The sequence below is a fragment of the Cotesia glomerata genome, linkage group LG8 (genome assembly GCF_020080835.1).
Source record: "Cotesia glomerata isolate CgM1 linkage group LG8, MPM_Cglom_v2.3, whole genome shotgun sequence".
Lineage (NCBI taxonomy): Eukaryota > Metazoa > Arthropoda > Insecta > Hymenoptera > Braconidae > Cotesia > Cotesia glomerata.
The window spans coordinates 15,627,774-15,646,695 of NC_058165.1; the positions used below are offsets into that span (position 1 = coordinate 15,627,774).

The 18,922-nt window shown below is 33.8% G+C and overlaps 1 protein-coding gene across 1 annotated transcript; it reads right to left on the reverse strand.

The window, feature by feature from the left end:
• Positions 1-2,409: 2,409 nt before the first annotated feature.
• On the reverse strand, positions 2,410-12,027 carry LOC123271090 (trafficking protein particle complex subunit 10-like). The gene is made up of 8 exons (XM_044737331.1): positions 11,840-12,027; positions 11,543-11,761; positions 11,460-11,463; positions 10,706-11,375; positions 9,958-10,621; positions 9,424-9,885; positions 9,026-9,347; positions 2,410-2,602 (listed from the first exon to the last, which is right to left on the reverse strand). Exons 4-8 carry the CDS (start codon positions 11,251-11,253, stop codon positions 2,484-2,486), a joined length of 2,115 nt encoding a protein of 704 aa, XP_044593266.1. The 5' UTR covers positions 11,254-11,375; positions 11,460-11,463; positions 11,543-11,761; positions 11,840-12,027; the 3' UTR covers positions 2,410-2,483.
• Between the last annotated feature and the right edge of the window lie 6,895 nt (positions 12,028-18,922).

The following is an 18,922-nucleotide window of genomic DNA, read 5'->3' on the forward strand; positions in this document are numbered from 1 at the left end:
GTGACATCATTGATCGGATACTATTCTGGTAAAATCATAGATATTGTTGTGAAAAGTTCCTACTGCAAACAGTGTGAAACTTGGAAGAAGAAACTCAGTACCGAAGAATATAAGGAATGGTATGCAGAACATAAAGATACTTGCACTGCAAATCATTCTGGTTCTTCTGGGAAAATGGAAGTTGATTCAGTCATCAAAATGTTCCAACTTTCATTGAAAAAACTCTTTCTTTCTTAAAATTATTTTTTTTTGGTTTCTTAACTGAGTTTTTTGGTCATTTTTTTAAAAAGTCTAAGACGTTCTTTATAATATCTTTTTTTTTTGTTATTCTTACTTTGTTATTTACTTTTTTAGTAAACAATTGCACGATAGCTTAATCACCTCCTTGTTTAAATAGTTTAAATATTTGTTTCAAAGAATCAACTGAAATATCATTCATAGCTAATTTTTTATATATATTCAACGAAATAATATCTTTCAAGTCTGTTAATACTTTTAAATTATGTTTTGTTTTATTTGCATCAGATAGTTCTTGCAAATAAACGTCACATTTTTTATAACAAGTGAATAAATTATTTTTTAAATTTAATAATTCCACTAAATTCTGTAAAGTTAGAACGTCATGAGCTGCATCATGAAATGATAGTTGTTCATCATCTGAATTTTTTAAAAAATCTTGACTGAGACTCTCTAATTTAAATTTACCAGGACCTTTTCTATCACTCAAGACCGATCGAAATATTGCTAAAGTAAAATCTGCCATTTTTTAGCCGCGAAGTCATTATTTATTATTTGCAGTCTCCAACTATACGTAACCTCAAAATTATTTCAAAACATTAAATTTTTCTACAACACATGTCTCAAGGGGCAAATGATTCTGAGCGAGAATGCAATGTAGCCAAGTCAAAAAAAAGACGCAGTGGGATTATTTTTCTACTTCTGCGCATGTGAGAAGAGGCGCAAAAGTGTACTGCATCTCAACTACTTCATATTGTAGTTATAATGCTTTACATTGGGGCATATGGGGGGAAATTTTTTTGAAAGTTGAGAACCGTTGTAGGGTAATACCTCCTTAAAGAAACTTTTGTGTTGGAGTCAATAGCACCCTGAATAAAAAAAAGTATTGGAACAAAGAAAAAAGTATTGAAAAGTATTGGATTGACTAGAAAACCAATACTTTTCAATATTTTTTTCTTTATCTCAATACTTTTTTTTTATCAGGGCATGCGTGCGCACACTACTCTATCTCGTTATTATTACTCATTGCCAGTGCAGCCAGATTGCGGGATTTTTTACTACTACCCAAGCACTAAACGCACGCTAAAAATCCTGCGATCTGGCAGCAGTGCTCATTGCTCATTACTTATGTATGTTTAGTTTTCAGTTTGTAAAAATATACGGTAGCGCGTAGACGCTAATTGTAATAACTCAAGTGTAAAATTGTCACACGAATTTTATTCCCGTGTGCGTCCCTCCCTGCGCCTAGTTTTGGCAACAGATCCACACTCGGTGTGTCTCATAATTTTACTATTTTTGTATTAATTTTATTGATTTATTTACTGTATATCATTTATTATTTATATTTGATAATTTACATATTATTATTATTATTAGTTCTTAAGTATTAATTTGACATTTATTTCAGAAAATTGTATTGGACTATTTATAATTTTATTGTTTCATTGTTTATATATTAATACCAAGGTCCAACGATGGGTATCGGGAAAGGTAACGAGGAAAATATAAAAGCATAAAATTCATTATTGGTAATATATCATATATATCATAGCCCTTACTCGCATGGGTTGTACCCTATGATATCGGTTGCGAGTAAAAGAACTAGTAAATTTTGGTAAATGACTTGAGAGGCCCTCGTGATCAGACACGAGGCCTCGTAGTTTTTCGTGAAAAATAAATCAGGAGACACGCAGGAGCCCGCATAGTGTAAGGAGTGTGGATCTAGCGCCTGGTTTGAGTCGGTAGATCGACGACAACCAACCTGTACACCTATGTTAATCATATACTGTTATATTTATATATTTTATTTTGATGTATATTACCAATAGGCGTAAGTTGATAAATAAATAAATAAATAGTACACATAATTGAAATAAGACGCTCAGCTTACTCAGTACAATAGAGCTCCTAAATACTCGATTAAGTTTCCTCCATTCTAACTTTTGCCATACTGTATATATCCTCATACTGTCGAATTCCTAAAATTTTGGCCCCTGACAATTCAAGTATTTAGGAGCTCTGCTGTGCACAATTTACTCATATGTAGTAAAAATTTATATTTAAAAACTAAGTAGTCGATTTAGGCCATAAAATTACATTTTCAGACAAATAAAAACTTAATGAAATTCGTAATTAAAATTATGATTTAGTAGAAAAAAAAAACATAAATAATTACAAAAAGCTTTATTTATTTTATTTTATGATTGTTACATGTATTGAAGAAATTTCCTACTTAATAAATGAAATTAAGTAGAATAAGCTGGTAAAACATGAACTTGCTGTGCTTTACTTGGGTTATAAATTTGTCCTAAGCAAAATGGTTCTAATCTTGGACCTGTTTTGAGACTAGTATTTTGGTTCATATCTGCAACAAAAAATATTTTGTTTTCAATCATAAATTATATAAAACAAACCCAAATCCACGGCCGAGCGGTTAAGGCATTCGACATTAGAGCGGTGGAGCAAAGGTTTAGCTACCATAACAGTGGTTGAAAATATATTTGTTTCTTTAAACTGTGCAGACTTGAAATTTTCAAAGATTTTTCTATTTAAGTCACTGTGGTATCGGTTGGGCACAGGAAAATACACGTATAGTTTCTTTAAGTTGATGCAGTGCCGCAAATATTCCAGGTTGAGGAATTCGATCTTTAAAAATTTTTCATGACGATTGCCTGCTTAACAACCTGGAAGCCTGCCAAACCCGTTGTGAGATCAGTGATTTAAGAAAATGGAATAAGAAAGAAAAATTTAGGTAATATAATTATTAATAGAAATGTAGATATACTTTAAAATTATAATTTCATTTACATTTACATTTACATGAAAATGTGATAAAAGTTTCACAAAATTATATAATAAACAACTCACAAAAATTAAGTGAGCAAACGAATTTCAATCTTTCTCCCAAGTCTTGACTGGCTGTTACTAAATGCCAAATAGTCGTCTCAAAGATTCTAAAATATCATTCTGGAGCTTTAAAATCCTGATTTTCGAGTCTTTTGGTCAAAAATTTTTAGGTGCCGCCAGAAATTTTTAGTCTTCTTTTTTTTTGTTCTACGGGCTCCGAAGGATTTTTTGATAGCACTAAATGCGATGTAAAAGAATAAAACAAAAAAGAATAAGTACAGTATGGTGATGAAAGAAAATGAGTTTATTCGTTACATTGAAGTACATATGGGGCATTCCACGTAAAATCGACTCTTTTTACCTTCACCCCTTCCGATTTGGCTGAAACTTTTACCCTATAAAAAACGGTTTTCAAAATTTTCAGAGTAGTCGCCATTATAAATGAGGTTTCTTGTTAGATATATTGAGCTTATCTAGTGATGAAGAAAATAGAGTTTTTCGAGTACAACAAACACGAAATAATTGATATTTTACCTAAATTATAGTTAACAAAAAAACACGTTGTATTATAATTGTTGTAACGGAAGATGGAACAGTGACGAAATCTTTTTGTAGCTTAATAATTATTTCTACCGATACAATCATTTTTTCTTGTGTTTAAAGAAAATATCCACAGATGGTGCTAGTTGTCATTTTTCAAAACCGTGAAGAAATCCAGGGACTGGTTCAGTCTCTGCGTTAGATTTGTCTTTCGTTGACGCTAGATTCACTTGGTTGTTTAGTTGGAAGGTTGGTGATAATTATTGGGGATCAGATCATCTTTATAGAATATAATCCTCGTGTACAGCCTGGTTTTCTTCGAAAATCATCAAATAGACTATATGATACCTCAATAGATTGGGATATTTTTAGCAAATCTTTCTCCGAAAAAATTCTTGACCTCAAAGAATTATTCAGCTCAGGTGAAGAGATCCAGATCAAGTATACCAATTTTGTTGTTTCAATTGAGGATTCCATCCTCGAAGCATGTCCCAAAAAACGGAGAAGAAACTAGAAGACTGGTGGTGATATAGGTCAAAATAATTCTAGGAATAGCCCTCCGTGTGTGTGGTGAAATGAAGAATGTGAGAAGTTTATCAGGTTAAAGAAGCCTAGTTTAGCTAAATTTAAGTTTGATAGGTCAGCAAGTAATTTCTTAGAATACCAAAAGCAGCAACAAGAAGCGAGAGATAGTCTAAAACGCATTAAAAAAGAAAGCTATATCTCTTTCTGCGAAGGTTTATCGAAGGATACTAATCCGAAGTTTCTATGAAATACCATCAAAGGCTTCAAAAATAGATGGAATTTTAGAGAGAACATGAACGAGTATAGTGATGCTAAAATCTTCTCGGTTAAAAACTTAATAGACGATCTATGTCCTTCGTGGGTTGAATGCCAAACTCCTGAACTTAGTGACGTAGCTGGGGACCAGTTCCTAGATTTGTCTTTTACTTCTAAATTAGAATTAGAATTAGATTTTGCTATTGCTAACTTAAGGTTAAAATCAAGTCCAGGCGTAGACGGAATTGATTACAGAATAATATCCCAACTTCCTCAGGAAAGTAGAGTGTTGCTCTTGGACCTATACAACCAAATCTACTTCTCTCGTACTTCTCTAGAAGACTGGAGAAAATATTCAATATTCTTCATACCAAAAACTAAAAGAGAGAAGTTCCGACCGATTTCGCTGGCACCTTGTATTTGTAAAATTATGGAAAAGATTTTAATTTTAAACAATCAAATAATGTGATGGTTAGAGTCTAATGGTAAATTACCTGAATTACAAAATCGTTTCAGAAAGGGTAGATTCTGTGCTGACAACTTAGCAATCCTCTGTTCGAGCATAATTAAAGGCTTTAAAAAAGAGCAAGTAACGGTTGCTCTTTTTCTAGACATTAAAGCAGCCTATGATAATGTTTCATCAGGACCACTGATTGAAAAAATGAGAACTTTGGGCTTTCCAGGTAATCTTGTCACTTTTGTCTATAATTTGGCCTCCAAGAGATACCTCAACTTCCAATTTGGGGAAATCTCCAAATCCAGAGTTATCTTCAGAGGTCTTCCTCAGGAAAGTGTACTTAGTCCTAGCTTATACGCCATTTACGTATTAGACTTAGATAGTGCTGTCCAAATCGATCAATCGTGCATGCTCCTCCAATATTCCGATGACGCATGCATCACTACACAGAATAAGGATACTTTCTCTGCTATTAAAAGCCTGGAAGGAGTTGCTAGCAGTATTTTAAGACTGCTAGAACGACTAGGTTTGGATCTTTCTGTGTCTAAAACCAAATTGTGCATTTTCAGTAAAAATAATGTAGCTCTTCAGAACAGAGAAGGTAATAAAAGAGTAAAAAGCCAGAGAAAGGGGAAGTTTAGGATTGCTGGTTCAGAGATCGAGAGTTGTGAAGACGTTCGTTTTCTTGAAGTGCAATTACAATTTTCGCTTAAATGGAATCTACAAATAGATAGGATTGATAAAGTTTGTCGCAACTCGCTGACGACAATAATAATTTTCAATTTTTTTTACCGGGAAGTTAAAAAACTGCAGTAAATGTTGCAAACTTAATCGAAATCAGTTGGTTTATTTCAGAAATATCGTTTAATCTATACTAATATTATTAAGAGGAAAGATTTGATTGTTTGTTTGTTTGTTTGTTTGCATTGAATAGGTTCCGAAACTACTAAACCGAACAATCTTTTACACGGCTTGCGCAAGACTGCTCTAAAGTTCGATAGTTGGTAGCTGATCATGCCTGATCAAGCATGATAATTGTTCATGTCTGATCAGGCCTGAGGACTCATGCCTGTTCATGCATGATCAGATCTAAAGGCTCATTATTACTTTTAATTAATTATTTGGCTTAATCTTATGGATATAGTACTTGATAGGCTCATACGCAGTTCTCTATAATGAATTAAAATACAAAAAAAATTTTTTACATATAATTTTACGGCTGTAACATCAGCGATCACTCATCCAACTATTAATAACCCTCAATGCTGCTTAACTTTGGTGATCTCCGTGCGCCTTAAAGTTTCTGTCTATTGTGCTGATATCTTAAATAAAAATAACTCTGTTAAATACATAACGTATTAAATCAATTTATCATAAGTATGATTATATATCAACGTATTAAATCAATTTATCATAAGTATGATATAAAGATTGATTTTATAATATATTTTGATAATCATAATTTATTTTACTAAGTCTCATTATCATATCACATTTATTTAAATAATAAAATAAATAATAATTTTAATATTAGGCAGTCGCAGAGCAGACCAAAACATCCCATAGAAAATGTAACAAATTTTTTATTTCAGAATTATTTAAACGTAATGTTAAACGAATGATAAACATTATTTTGCACTTTTTGTGATTACCAAAAAAAAATTTTTTTTTCAAAGAAAAAGATTTAATCACATCTAACTATGCAAGCCTGATCAGATCTAATTATATATAGATTCATGTATAATTAGATCTGATCATACATAGACTTATGTATGATTATATATGGGGTTCTAGCAGCCAGGTATGACCATATCTAATTATATATGAACCCATGTATGATCAAATTTTTGAATGTTCAGTGTATGTACATTAATTTCGATCAATAAATTTGTAAATTATCAATAAATGGTATATTTTATTATTCAATAAATGAAATTATTTTGGCTTTTATTAAAAACCTACTGTAGGATAAATTTAACTAACTTTTCCAGGCTGAATTAGACACGGTCATGCATAATCATGACTAAACGTATTTAACGCTTCAGGCATGATTATGTCTGTTTATAATCGTCAGACATGAACAGGCATGGTTATGTACGATCAGACCTGGACGTATTCAATGCTACAGACATGACCATGCCTGAATGTATTAAACGTTTCAGACATGATCATGCATGAACAGGCATGATCATTTTTTCCCGGGTGGGCATGGGTCTTGCTGCAAATACTTGTGACAGTTTTAAATTGCTAGCACCTGCTGCAAGTTTCTGGTACTATAAATGCGTCAGAAACCATCAAGCCATTATAATATGAGTAAGTTATACACAATTTTTGAGTCAGTTTCTGGTGATACGATCTTGTGCAAGGCACAAACGTAGATGGAGACGCTAGAAACTAAGGATTTTGCACAAGGCTCTGCAACGAGAATCTCGCTCAAGCACGTGTTCCTTGGGTATATCGTGTGTTCAATTCTTAGCTAATTTCACAATTAATCAATTATTTCATTTTTTATAATATTTACTAATTTTTTTTTGAAATTATTCAGTATGTGAAAAATAAACGTAAAATCTTTAAATATTTTACTCTCGGCTGTAAGTTTTGGATACATGCATGCGGGTCGCTAGACTCAAGTACCTACTTTTATGACTCTGTCCGTTGAGGTCATATAAATGCAGTCTCTTGTTCTCTTCGTAACCCGAGCGCTCATCTGGTTCGATTTAAAATATTTTCCGTTTTAACTTTCCCTTTTTTATATGTGTAATATTTTTGTCAACGTATTTTTCTTAACAATATTTCTCGGAAATGTACTCCCAATAATAAAATGAAAAGAGTCTCCGTACTCTGTTGTGCTTAAAATACTACCAAAAGAGTCAGTCCAAAAGGATCTCTCCGAGCGACAACTACGTCAATTTCAGTAAAGTTCCAAGTTTAAATCGTGAGGTGAAATATCAGTGTCTTTTTATCAATCTGTGATTTAAGTTCACCACGACGTTGATTCACCACCATCATCAGAACTCTACAGTCACGAGCTTAAACCGCTACATTAATATATTCATCAGACATTTAAGAGCTCAAGCAGCACATGGTATTATATTTTAGTAAACCTAAAATACCAAAAAGGTACGAATCAAATTTATACTTGCATACATATTCAATACATTTCCCTCAGCGTCGGGAGGATGTCGGTTCGGCCGTCAGCCCTAAACCGCCCATCGGTGCTGAGCTGAGTTACTAATTCCAATTCATATTCCATTACAATACGCTCATTATGATACTGCGCATATTTCACATTTCTTGCATAATACAATACGAATACTGAGTTTGAGTCGAGTTGAGACTTCACGAGCAAGTTCTCAAACTATTCATGTGCAGTGTTATTTTGAGCCCTTTCTGAGTTCTGACACAATACGCTCATTATGATGCTGCGCATATTTCACATTCCTTGCATAATACAATACGAATATTGAGTCTGAGTCGAGTTGAGACTTCACGAGTAAGTTCTCAAACTATTCATGTGCAGTGTTATTTTGAGCCCTTCTTGAGTTGCATCCCATTACATACATAAAATTCACACAATTATTGAGATTAAAATATTACATAATCTACACAAAGCAATCATTCAAACCGAGTTCTTTGCACTCCTTTACTCCACATAAATTTCATCCAATCAATGCACACCTTCGAAATCAGAATCTCAAATTCAAATCATCACTCGATCATACAGTCCACTATCTCTCCACAATCTATCCACTGTCAATCTCTCGCAATCTTCATTCAAACTCACAACAAGCTACATTGTTCACTTCGATTTACAGATCATATTTGAAATGAGCGAACGAGCGAACGAGCGAACGAGCGAACTAGCGAACTAGCGAACGAGCGGACGAGCAAACGAGTGTACGAGTAAACAATTACTCGAACCCGAGTCCACGAGTTCCTCCCGAACTCCTTTTCACCTCCCGAAGCCAGCTTCGCACGTATATCAAATGTATATCAAATACATAATATTGTTGTTATTAAAATTGTATTAAAAACCATACGCTTCGAAATATAAAATCAAACATCGTGATTATTTGTTAGCAATCAATTATTATTTCATCTATTTCTTTTTTCTTGCGGATATATTCATTTATTTTAATCAAGATTTGAGATAATGAAACTTACCATTTCTTGTTTCTAAAGCAGGTATGTAACGAGACAACCGAACTATGGGAAGAGGCAAGTATCCATTTTTCAATGGCATAATATCTAGAGTCACGTTCTGTTCATCACAAGTATCAAGTGTTATAATTCCTGCCGTACGACCGCAGATAGCCCACATTGATTGATCATCCAGAACCTCATACATGAGTTGAGGCAAAGTATTCAAATGAACTTTAGGCAATATTCGTGTTATGTTTAAGTGAAGATGGCATATACTCCCGGAACGACAAAATTCACCTGCATTTCCATTAGCTTTTACTTTCGATGTTACAGTGAATATGGACTAAAAATACTATTGTAAATTAAAAATGAAAAAATGTTTGAATTTTTGTGGAATAATAAATTGTTCAATTTCTTACGACATAATTTGAAATTTCGAAGTAGCATCGATATGTGTTATTTGACCTCTCTAATTTTAGAAGTTTGTTTATTTGAAGAGGATCGTCATTAATATTGGATTCATACAAGTCATCTGTATGATCAATCATAGAATATTTTACATTAAAATCAAATTTTAAAGGATTTACTATGGTATAATTTCTTCCCAATTTCATTTCCCACAAATATGACACTTTGATTCCATTTCTGATAATAAATTTTTGACCTGCAATAGGATTAAGACTCTTAAAATTTATAACTACAGGAGTGCTTATTGTCAATTCTGGATCAGTCAATTGCAAAGGTTTTTTTGTAAGGCCTGTAACAACGATCTGTAGAAATTTTCTTTCTTTAATTGTATGAACAGTTAAAGACGACATCAAAGGAGGTTCAAAATTCAATAATATACTTTCTTGAGCACTCCAAGATGATTGAATATATATCTATAAAACAATTTTATTAATATAATTATTTACAAGAAATATGAAATATAGAAATATGAACTTATATAATACTTTGTGTTCCATAGATGACGAATCTCTTTTTGGTGGTAGTTCAGAATAAACCTGCAGTTGCACTTTAATTATTTGCCACGGTTCATACTCAGATAATACAATTTCTATCTCATTGGATGTACTTTCCGTACTATTAGCAAGTTTTATCATTAAGCCCCGTGATGTCCATAATTTTATTTTGGTATCTTTTTGAATTTTTACACTACCATTAGATATTATCAATTCAGTATTTTGAACAACTCCCGCAACAAGATCTCGACCATTGATAGAAATTGATGGTTGCGTCTTCATAATTTTATAATGTACTTGTGGTTTAATAAGTTCAGATTGAAATATTAATTTTTCATTAATAATTAGTGATAATCGGTTAATTCGGTAAGTTCCGGGTTTATTGTCAACTATGGAAATCTTCAAGTTGTTCTCACCAAATTCTATTTCGAATCTATTTTTGTCAAGTACTTCGTTTACAACTTCATCTACACATATACTAAATTTTTCACTTTTTTTTTTGTCAGTTTGGTTAATAAGTGGCTTAACGTTTTTATTTATTATACCAACAGATTCAATACTCATATCTTCTCTAAAATCTATGTACGGATAAACTTGTAATTTAGTAAGCTGAGAGTTCTCTTGTTGCAAGCTTTTTTTAGTCCATTCAGATAATCTGTAAAAAAATATGTAAAAGCTTTTTTTTTTTTTTTAATTTGCAACCATATATTTGAGTGCGAAAATTCAATTATATACATACAAAGTTATTTGAGATTCCGGATGACATTTTAATTTTGAATCAGCATTCATTTCAAGAATTTTTTCTACAGAAATAGATGAACGAACGTCTTTTATGGTTGTTGGAAATAGTGACTTTAAAGAAATATTCACATTCACAATAAAATTTTCTATAACTTTATCAACGATATTTACATTTATCTTTAGTATCTCAAAACAATTATCAAATTCAATAAATAATGGCTTAGCTACAGGGAATACTTTGGTATGCGTCAACATTTCTTCAAAGTAAGTTTTTCGCGCGGCTATGTTCAACACTGTAGAACAAGCAATTAGACAACACATTTTTATGTATTTTTTCGAATTATTCATTTTTTTATAATATTCAGTTAGTTTCAATTGAGTTTTCAATGCTAACAAATTCCAGCCTTCATCAGTATATGTTTTTAAAGCATCTAATAAAAAGGTAACAGCTGTTTGATTTTCATCTAAGCTACTGTAAAATTGTGCTAATTCTTTTCCGATATATCTTGCTGATCTGATTCTTCCTATATGTTTGTAAGTTCCCATAGCTATTTCTGAATACTCTAAAAATTGTTTTGTAAAAATCTCATTAGATGACAATGCGCTCTTAAATTTGTTAGTATATAAAACTTCCTCTTGAGTTTCAATGTATGTATTATTTAATCCGGCTATAAGATAAATAACCATATGAAGCTGTTCGCTAGTCGGCTTTGGAATATGAGGCATAAGACCACATAATTTTCCTAATTTACCTAACTAAACATCATAAGAATCTTATGAAAATTTATATACTTTCAAAATTTTTGCAGTCGAAATGTCATTAAAATTTTTTTACCTTTTTACTTGCCAGAGCCCATAAATCAGCTGTGTATAGAGAGCAAAGATCAAGATGTTGACTGTTATCTGCTGATATCAATAATGTTTGACAAACATCTAAAATTTCTAATGCACAAAGAATTGACCAACATTCCACTGATCCATCTGGTAAGCTTATTTCTAGTATCCGTAATTCACTCAAAGTATTATATACAAACAATAAGCAGCGTCGAGCAATCTGCCGATTTTTCAAGAAAAATTAATTTTAACGCAAATGATAAGAAACATTCATAAAATAACATACTCTTATACCAACCTCCCATGGCTGTTTAAGCAAAAGTAATATTGCACATTGTCTGCTAAATAAATAGTTTCTGAAATCTAATAATGAAGCTTTTTCATTAGCAATCAACTCTCGTAAGAAATTATCTAAGCTTTTCTTCAAGTTCACCGCTCGCCAATCATTGAATGGATTTTTGAATGTATCTAACCAAGATGGAGTTTCTGTAAATAAATTTTTTATTATACCTGAACTAATAGTAAATTACTATGGAATTATGAATCAAAAACTGTTCTCAATAGTTTCTAATATCACAAAAAATAATTCTAAGCATTGCAAATTAAACTTTTTAAACATAATATTCAACAGTTGTACCGTTCTATAATTTTTTATGGAGTCTTAAACGAGCCTTCGAACTGAACGGACGTGTCTGCATAGTGAGAGTGGTTTAATTAAGAATATAATTGTGCAGTGCACTACCTATAGTTCGCTTACCCAAAATCTGATTATTGTGTTATCGTTAGTGTCCAAACCAAGTGCTTGAGCTGGCCAGAAAATCTCTTTCTGGACCCTTAATCAAGGTGCTCTAAGTAATCTCTGACTGTAGAAATTACTCTTCTCTGCCCAACATGTCGCCCCCCAACAAAGAAGTCAACTACGCTACAGCCACCAAAACGGAATTCTTCCCCTCAAATAAAGTGTCTCAAATGAACAATATGTCAAAGCCATCGCAGTCAAAGTTACCTCAGCAAACATTCGCTTCATCTCTTGAATCGCAAATAATCGTATATGCGTATATCTTGCAAGCAAATCAATAGCTGATTATCTCGTTGACACCCACAAGAATATTACCGTTGGAAACAACATCTTAAACATTCGCCCTTTCATAATCAGAAACAAAAGAATTGTATTCTCTAACGTCCCACCAATCATTCCCCACAGCTACATTCAAGACGCTCTCGATCGACTCCAAGTTAAAACAATGTCTCCGTTTACCTTTCTCAGAATTGGTATTAACGAACCCAGATTTACTCACATCATGAGCTTCCGAAGACAAGTGTTTGTCAGCCCTGATGGCATCACTAAAATTCCTGAGTGTTTACAAATTCCTTTCGATGATGCAGTGTACAACATCTACCCCTCCACAGACTCATTGGCATGCTTCGTGTGCCATAAAGAGGGACACTTAGCAAAAGATTGCTCAGAAAACAATAAGGCACCTCATCAAAACTCGTACGATATACAATAAATTATCTCATCTCCTTCCGCCACTGCCACCTCCGGCTCCAGTGATCACAGCAGTGAGGAAAATAAAGTGTTAACAATCCCCCCCCCCCCATCCGTTACCAAGTAACTCATCAAGCATTATGCCCCCTCCAAAATCCCTACTGACCCCATCGAACCATACACACTCTGCAATCCCAAAGCGTCCCCTCTCTACATCTTCTAACTCCGAACTATTTATGGAAGTAGACACTACTAAACAAGCCCGACAGGCTGATAACAACCCGGCAAAAGCAAAGCATAAAAAGCCCAGAACTGAGTACGATTACAGTTCAAGGTTTATTCTCCCCCTAGCTATTGAAAAAGAAATCTTGACCAATCCAGGAAAATACAACTTTTCCTTCGACCAACTCCAAAACTTATTCGACAAAGCGACCCAGTCTGACACTGTTTAAGAGATTATTACTGAATGTAATTTCTCGCCCTTGGATGTAAGACACACTTTGACGACCTTATACAAGTACCTACAAACAAGAGGACCAAAACAAAGATTTATCAGACTTAAAAATAAAATAACCAAGGAATTTAATCTACCAGTTGAAGAAAAAATTTGGCTAATATCGGAGTCGGACTCTGAACAAAGCTCAACCGAAACAATACAACAACCCCATATTCTCCGCCCTTCTCTACCCCATTCCCCTTCACCTTCTCTACCCCATTAAGACGTCTTCATCCATCCAATAAATAATAATTCTCTACTATGAACATATTACAATGGAATTTAAATTGACTAAGTACACGATACGAACATTTAAGACTCCTGATATAAACAACAAACCTGACATTATGTGTATTCAAGAAACTCACTTCAAAGGCAATTCCTCTGTCAACCTCAATGGTTACAAATGTTTCTTTAAAAACAGACTATTAGGACATGTGAGCGGTGGGGTTGCCATATATGTCAGGAACAACATACCATGTAACCAAATCATTGTAAACAGCAATATTGAAGCAGTAGTCGCTTCCATCCACCTACACAAGAAAATAAACATCTGTAATCTATACATCCCTAACAACCACAACTTAACAGCTCATGAACTAAATAACATTACTAACCAAGTAAAAGACCCTTGCTTTATAGTCGGTGACTTCAACAGCCACAATTACATATGGGCATTCTACAAAATCGACTCAAATAGAGGAGCTAACATCGAAAACTAGATAGATAATTACAACCTTAATATGCTAAACAACGGTTCTTCCACTCACTTCAACATCTCATCGGGTACAGAAAGCTACATAAACCTCACTCTGAGCCCAGATCTAACAGAGAATATCTCCTGGAGAACTGACGACAACCTCTATGACAGCGACCACTTCCCCATCCATATCTACATCGAGGACCCTAATTACGCAACAGAAGAAGCAAGCACCCCTGAATGAAAATTCCGCAAAGACAGATGGGCTCTCTTTGCCCAAACTGCAGAAGACAATATTAAACTGCTTATCACTCCTAATCCAAAACAACCTATTGATGAAATTATAAACAATCTAGTCCCAGCCATCAAAGTTGCCGCTGGTATAGCATTTCCCAAAATATCAAACAATAAACGCAATAAACAATACGAATGGTGCTCCGAAGAAACCAAGAAATCCTTAGACGACAAAAAAAAATACTTTCAGAAACTACAGAAGAAATAAAACGGACCTCGAGCTACTAATAGAGTACAAAAAATGTCGAGCGATTGCTAGAAGGAATCTCAAAGAATCCAGAAGATCATTTTCGCAAAAATTCGTCTCCTCTCTAAATTGTCAAACTTACCCAGAGATAATCTAGAAAAAAATTAAAAAAATTAATGGAAACAAAACTAACTACATTTCAACCACTCTGATCGTCAAAAATAATACTCCACTCACCAAAGACTTAGAGAAAGCCGAAATTTTAGCCGACACTTTCGCCTTCAACTCCAGCGACGATAACTTTCCCGAAACATTCCGCAATAACCTCAACAATCAGTCTCAAACAGCTTACCTAATGTCACACAAGAACCTCAAACCAGTGATAAAATAAAAGATATCCTTTCCCAACTTAACGCTCCCCTCACTATTCATGAACTAAATCAAGTGCTAAAAAAAATAAGAATTCCAGCCCAGGCCCAGATGAATACCAATAATATTGATTAAACATTTGTCAAATGCTATCCTTCAATACATTCTCGACACATACAACCATATCTGGACTCATAACGTTTCCCCAAAGATCTGGCGGCTAGCTACCATAGTTCCAATTACTAAACCGGGTAAAGACCACTTCAACCCCTCAAATTACCGACCTATCTCATTAACTTGTAACCTAGATAAAATCATGGAAAAAATGATAAATAAACGCCTCGCTCGGCTTCTAGAAAATCTCCAATGGTTCTCGGCTACTCAAAATGGCTTCAGAAAAGCTCACTCTATTAACCACTACCTACACAGCTACATCAAAAGGCATTTTCCAATAAGCTAACAGCGGTAGTAATTTCCTTACTACCGATATTGTAAAGGCATACGATATTGTAAAGGCATACAAAATGGTCCACAGAGCAAGAGTCATCGACATCCTCACTAACGAACTGAAACTACTTGGGCCAATACTCAACTTCATAAAAAATTTCTTACAAGAAAGACTTATGCAAGTAAGAGTTAACAACTCTTTATCTAATCCCAGAACAATTAATAATGGTCTCCCTCAAGGCTCGGTAATAAGCGTTCTCATATTCCTAATAGCCGTCAATGAAGTTTTCCAGTGTATATCAGCCCCGTCTCACGCTCTTCTCGTCGCTGACGATCTAACAATCTTCTGCACAGGTAAAGACCCCCAAAACATCTGCAACATCCTTTAAACGTCATAAAACCACTCAACAAACTGGACCAACAAAACAGGCTTCAAATTTTCCACAAGCAAATCAGAGTTTATGATCTTCACCCATAAAAAGAAAATCCAACCGGAGACAGCAAGACTATTTCTCAATAACAATGAACTACAACGAGCTTGCAAATTAAAAATATCAGGTATCCTTTTCGATAAATCGTTAGAATGGAAGCTACACATAACAGAGCTAAAACGTCAATGCCACCAACGCTCGAGCTTACTCAAGTCCATCGTCTCTAACAAACGGGGAGCTGACTTCGAAATCTTATTCAACACCTACAGAACCATCATCCAATCGAAACTTGACAACGACTGCACCCTCTACCAATTCGCCTCAAACCATCACCTAAAAAAATTAGACTCAATTCAGACCACCTCTCTAAGAATTGCCCTTGGAGATTATAGGAACAGCCCCAGAATGAGCTTACTAGCAGAATCCGGAGAAATCCCGTTGGACATATGAAGAGAACAGTTATCTTTAAACTTTGCTTCTTCAGCACCATCAATCATCCCAGAGCTCCACCAAAACCAACCTCAAAGACACCCAAACCCCAATTCTGAGAACCCTTCAGAAATCCGCGACTTCCTTATCAAGTTGACCAACAATAATGAATTTCAAAATTTGACACTGTATCATCCTCAATTCTCTCAGGTCCCCTCCTGGATGGCTTCAACGGAATGCTATGACCTATCGATTTGTGAACGCGCTTGGAGAAAAGAAAACACACCCGCAATCCTATATAGTAACCTTTTTCTAGAACTCATCAACCAACTAGAACAATTCATCCAGATCTATACCGATGGATCTATACTCAACAACTTACGAGGATGTGCCATAATCATTAATGACAGGATATTTAAATATAAACTCCCTCCATCAGACTCCATCTTCTCATGCGAAGCCTTTGCAATCCTCAAAAGTATCAAATTAATTGGCCGACTGAACATCTCCAAAGCAGCTATACTCACCGATTCAAAATCAGTGGTTGAAGCACTGTTAAATCCGAATTCCTCCGATAACATCATCCAAGAGTGCCAAGCCATCATCTACAACACAAAACACACTAGAGTCATCAGAATCACCTGGATCAGAATCACCACTCGCAGACAATGAGGCAAAAGAAGCAACAACCTCAGGTTCTGACCTCTCTTTGTCACTCCGTACCATGGTAGTGCACTACAATAGACTTCAAAAAGATGGTCAAGAACTATATTGAGACTAAATGGAACGGACTTTGGAGTATAGGCGATTCTCATCTACATAAAATTCGTAAAAACACCACGGAGATAAGACCTCTCCTTAAAAAAAAATCAGACCAATGCCAAATGACCAGTCTAAGAATAGGGCACACTGTATTCTCTAACAACCATTTTCTAAGTAAAACTAACGCCAACCTATGCCCTGTCTGCAACGAGTACGTTGCCTGCAACGATTTCATTCGATAAGTCAGATAATTTCAAAGTTATCTTCACGAAATCATTATTTATAAATGTTAAAATCGCTACATTTTTTAAACGCGTTAATTGATTTTGATTTGCTTGGCAGCATTTGTTACAATTTTGTAATCCAAAAAAGTATAACAAAATGAAATCAATACAAAAAAAAATCTGGAAAACAGTTAACCCTGCAGGCCATCCCTGGGACTTTCCGCTATGTACCAAATGATCCGACGTAAAATTTTGAGGTTATGTTAAGGAAGTTCGAGCGTAACTAATGAGTCAAAATAATGTTAAAATTTTTTTTAAATTTTAGTCTTCCCAATATTCGTCAAAATTCTTTATTTTAATTTAAAATAATTTAAACAATTTAATAATTGATGATTTTTACTTATTTAATAAAGTAAAGTAATAAAATGACTTTCGTATTTATTACTTGTCGGAATAAATAAACAGATTAGACAATAGCGCGTTTGATTATACCCATTACAGAGACGTGGATGAGTGTGTGAGTTAAACATTTCTCTCTCTGTATAACTATATTTCTATCCTTTTCTTTTTTCTCAGCTGTTGACGCGAAGTTGCCAAATCTTTATTCGAATAAATAGCTGACGATAAACGAGTTACAAACATTAAATTTAACTTTAAATATTTCAAAAATTATATCGGTAATATATTATTATTAAATTGTTTTTATATTTTGCAATAATCCAAGTTTCTTGGGTATAGTTTTTTATCCGTTAAAATTGGGAGGTTAATATTGAAAAAAATAATTAAAGTCTCGACAAAAGTTTGTCCGCCATAAAAGCTCGTGTATAAGGAGATAAAATATGTGATTTTTGAAATTTAATATCTAAGTCACTGAACGGTGAATCTTTTTAAAATTTTGGGATTAGATAAATCACGGATTTATTTATACGTATACGTAATTTCAAAGCTCAAGGTTGGAAATTATTTTTTACATTAGATTCGCTCGAACCTCCTTAAAAAAACACTTTTTTTTTTTATTTTAAAAAAATAAATATCTCACGAACGATTTCATCGATTTTGAATACAATGAGCTACCTATAAATATCACGATTGTGATACCCTAAAATACGTACAATCTCATTCAATAAATAAGCATCTTTGGTATTACATTAATATTACAGGGTCCAGGCTTGAAATTAACTAATTTTTTTTATATTTAGATGATGACTATGTTTATAGTTTTACATGTACTTTAATTAATCACACTATGTATAATTTTTCCATTTGGCTCTTGCCTTGGCATTTAAATTGAATAAATAAATAAATAAATAATATAATGAATCGCCGAGTTTAGAATCGGCAGATTTCACAAATTACCGAGTTAAGAAACGGCCAATTTCAATGATTATAAAACTTTGTATTATCTAAATTCAAAGGGTAAAGTTTTAAAGTTGCAATATATATATATATATATATATATATGTGTGTGTGTGTCTGTGTGTCTGTGTGTTTTTGTCTTAGGGGGAATCCTTCTTACGGATTCCAGGCATAGCCTTTGTTCGGCCTGGATATGT

What these genes read in the sequence shown, in the direction of transcription:
- LOC123271090 (XM_044737331.1), bottom strand. Translation starts at nt 11,253, where the DNA reads ATGGGAACTTACAAACATATAGGAAGAATCAGATCAGCAAGATATATC. An exon ending in CGTCATCTATGGAACACAAA is followed by an intron (nt 9,886 to 9,957) that starts GTATTATATAAG and finishes ATTGTTTTATAG; the next exon opens with ATATATATTCAATCATCTTG. An exon ending in TCGAAATTTCAAATTATGTC is followed by an intron (nt 9,348 to 9,423) that starts GTAAGAAATTGA and finishes TAGTATTTTTAG; the next exon opens with TCCATATTCACTGTAACATC.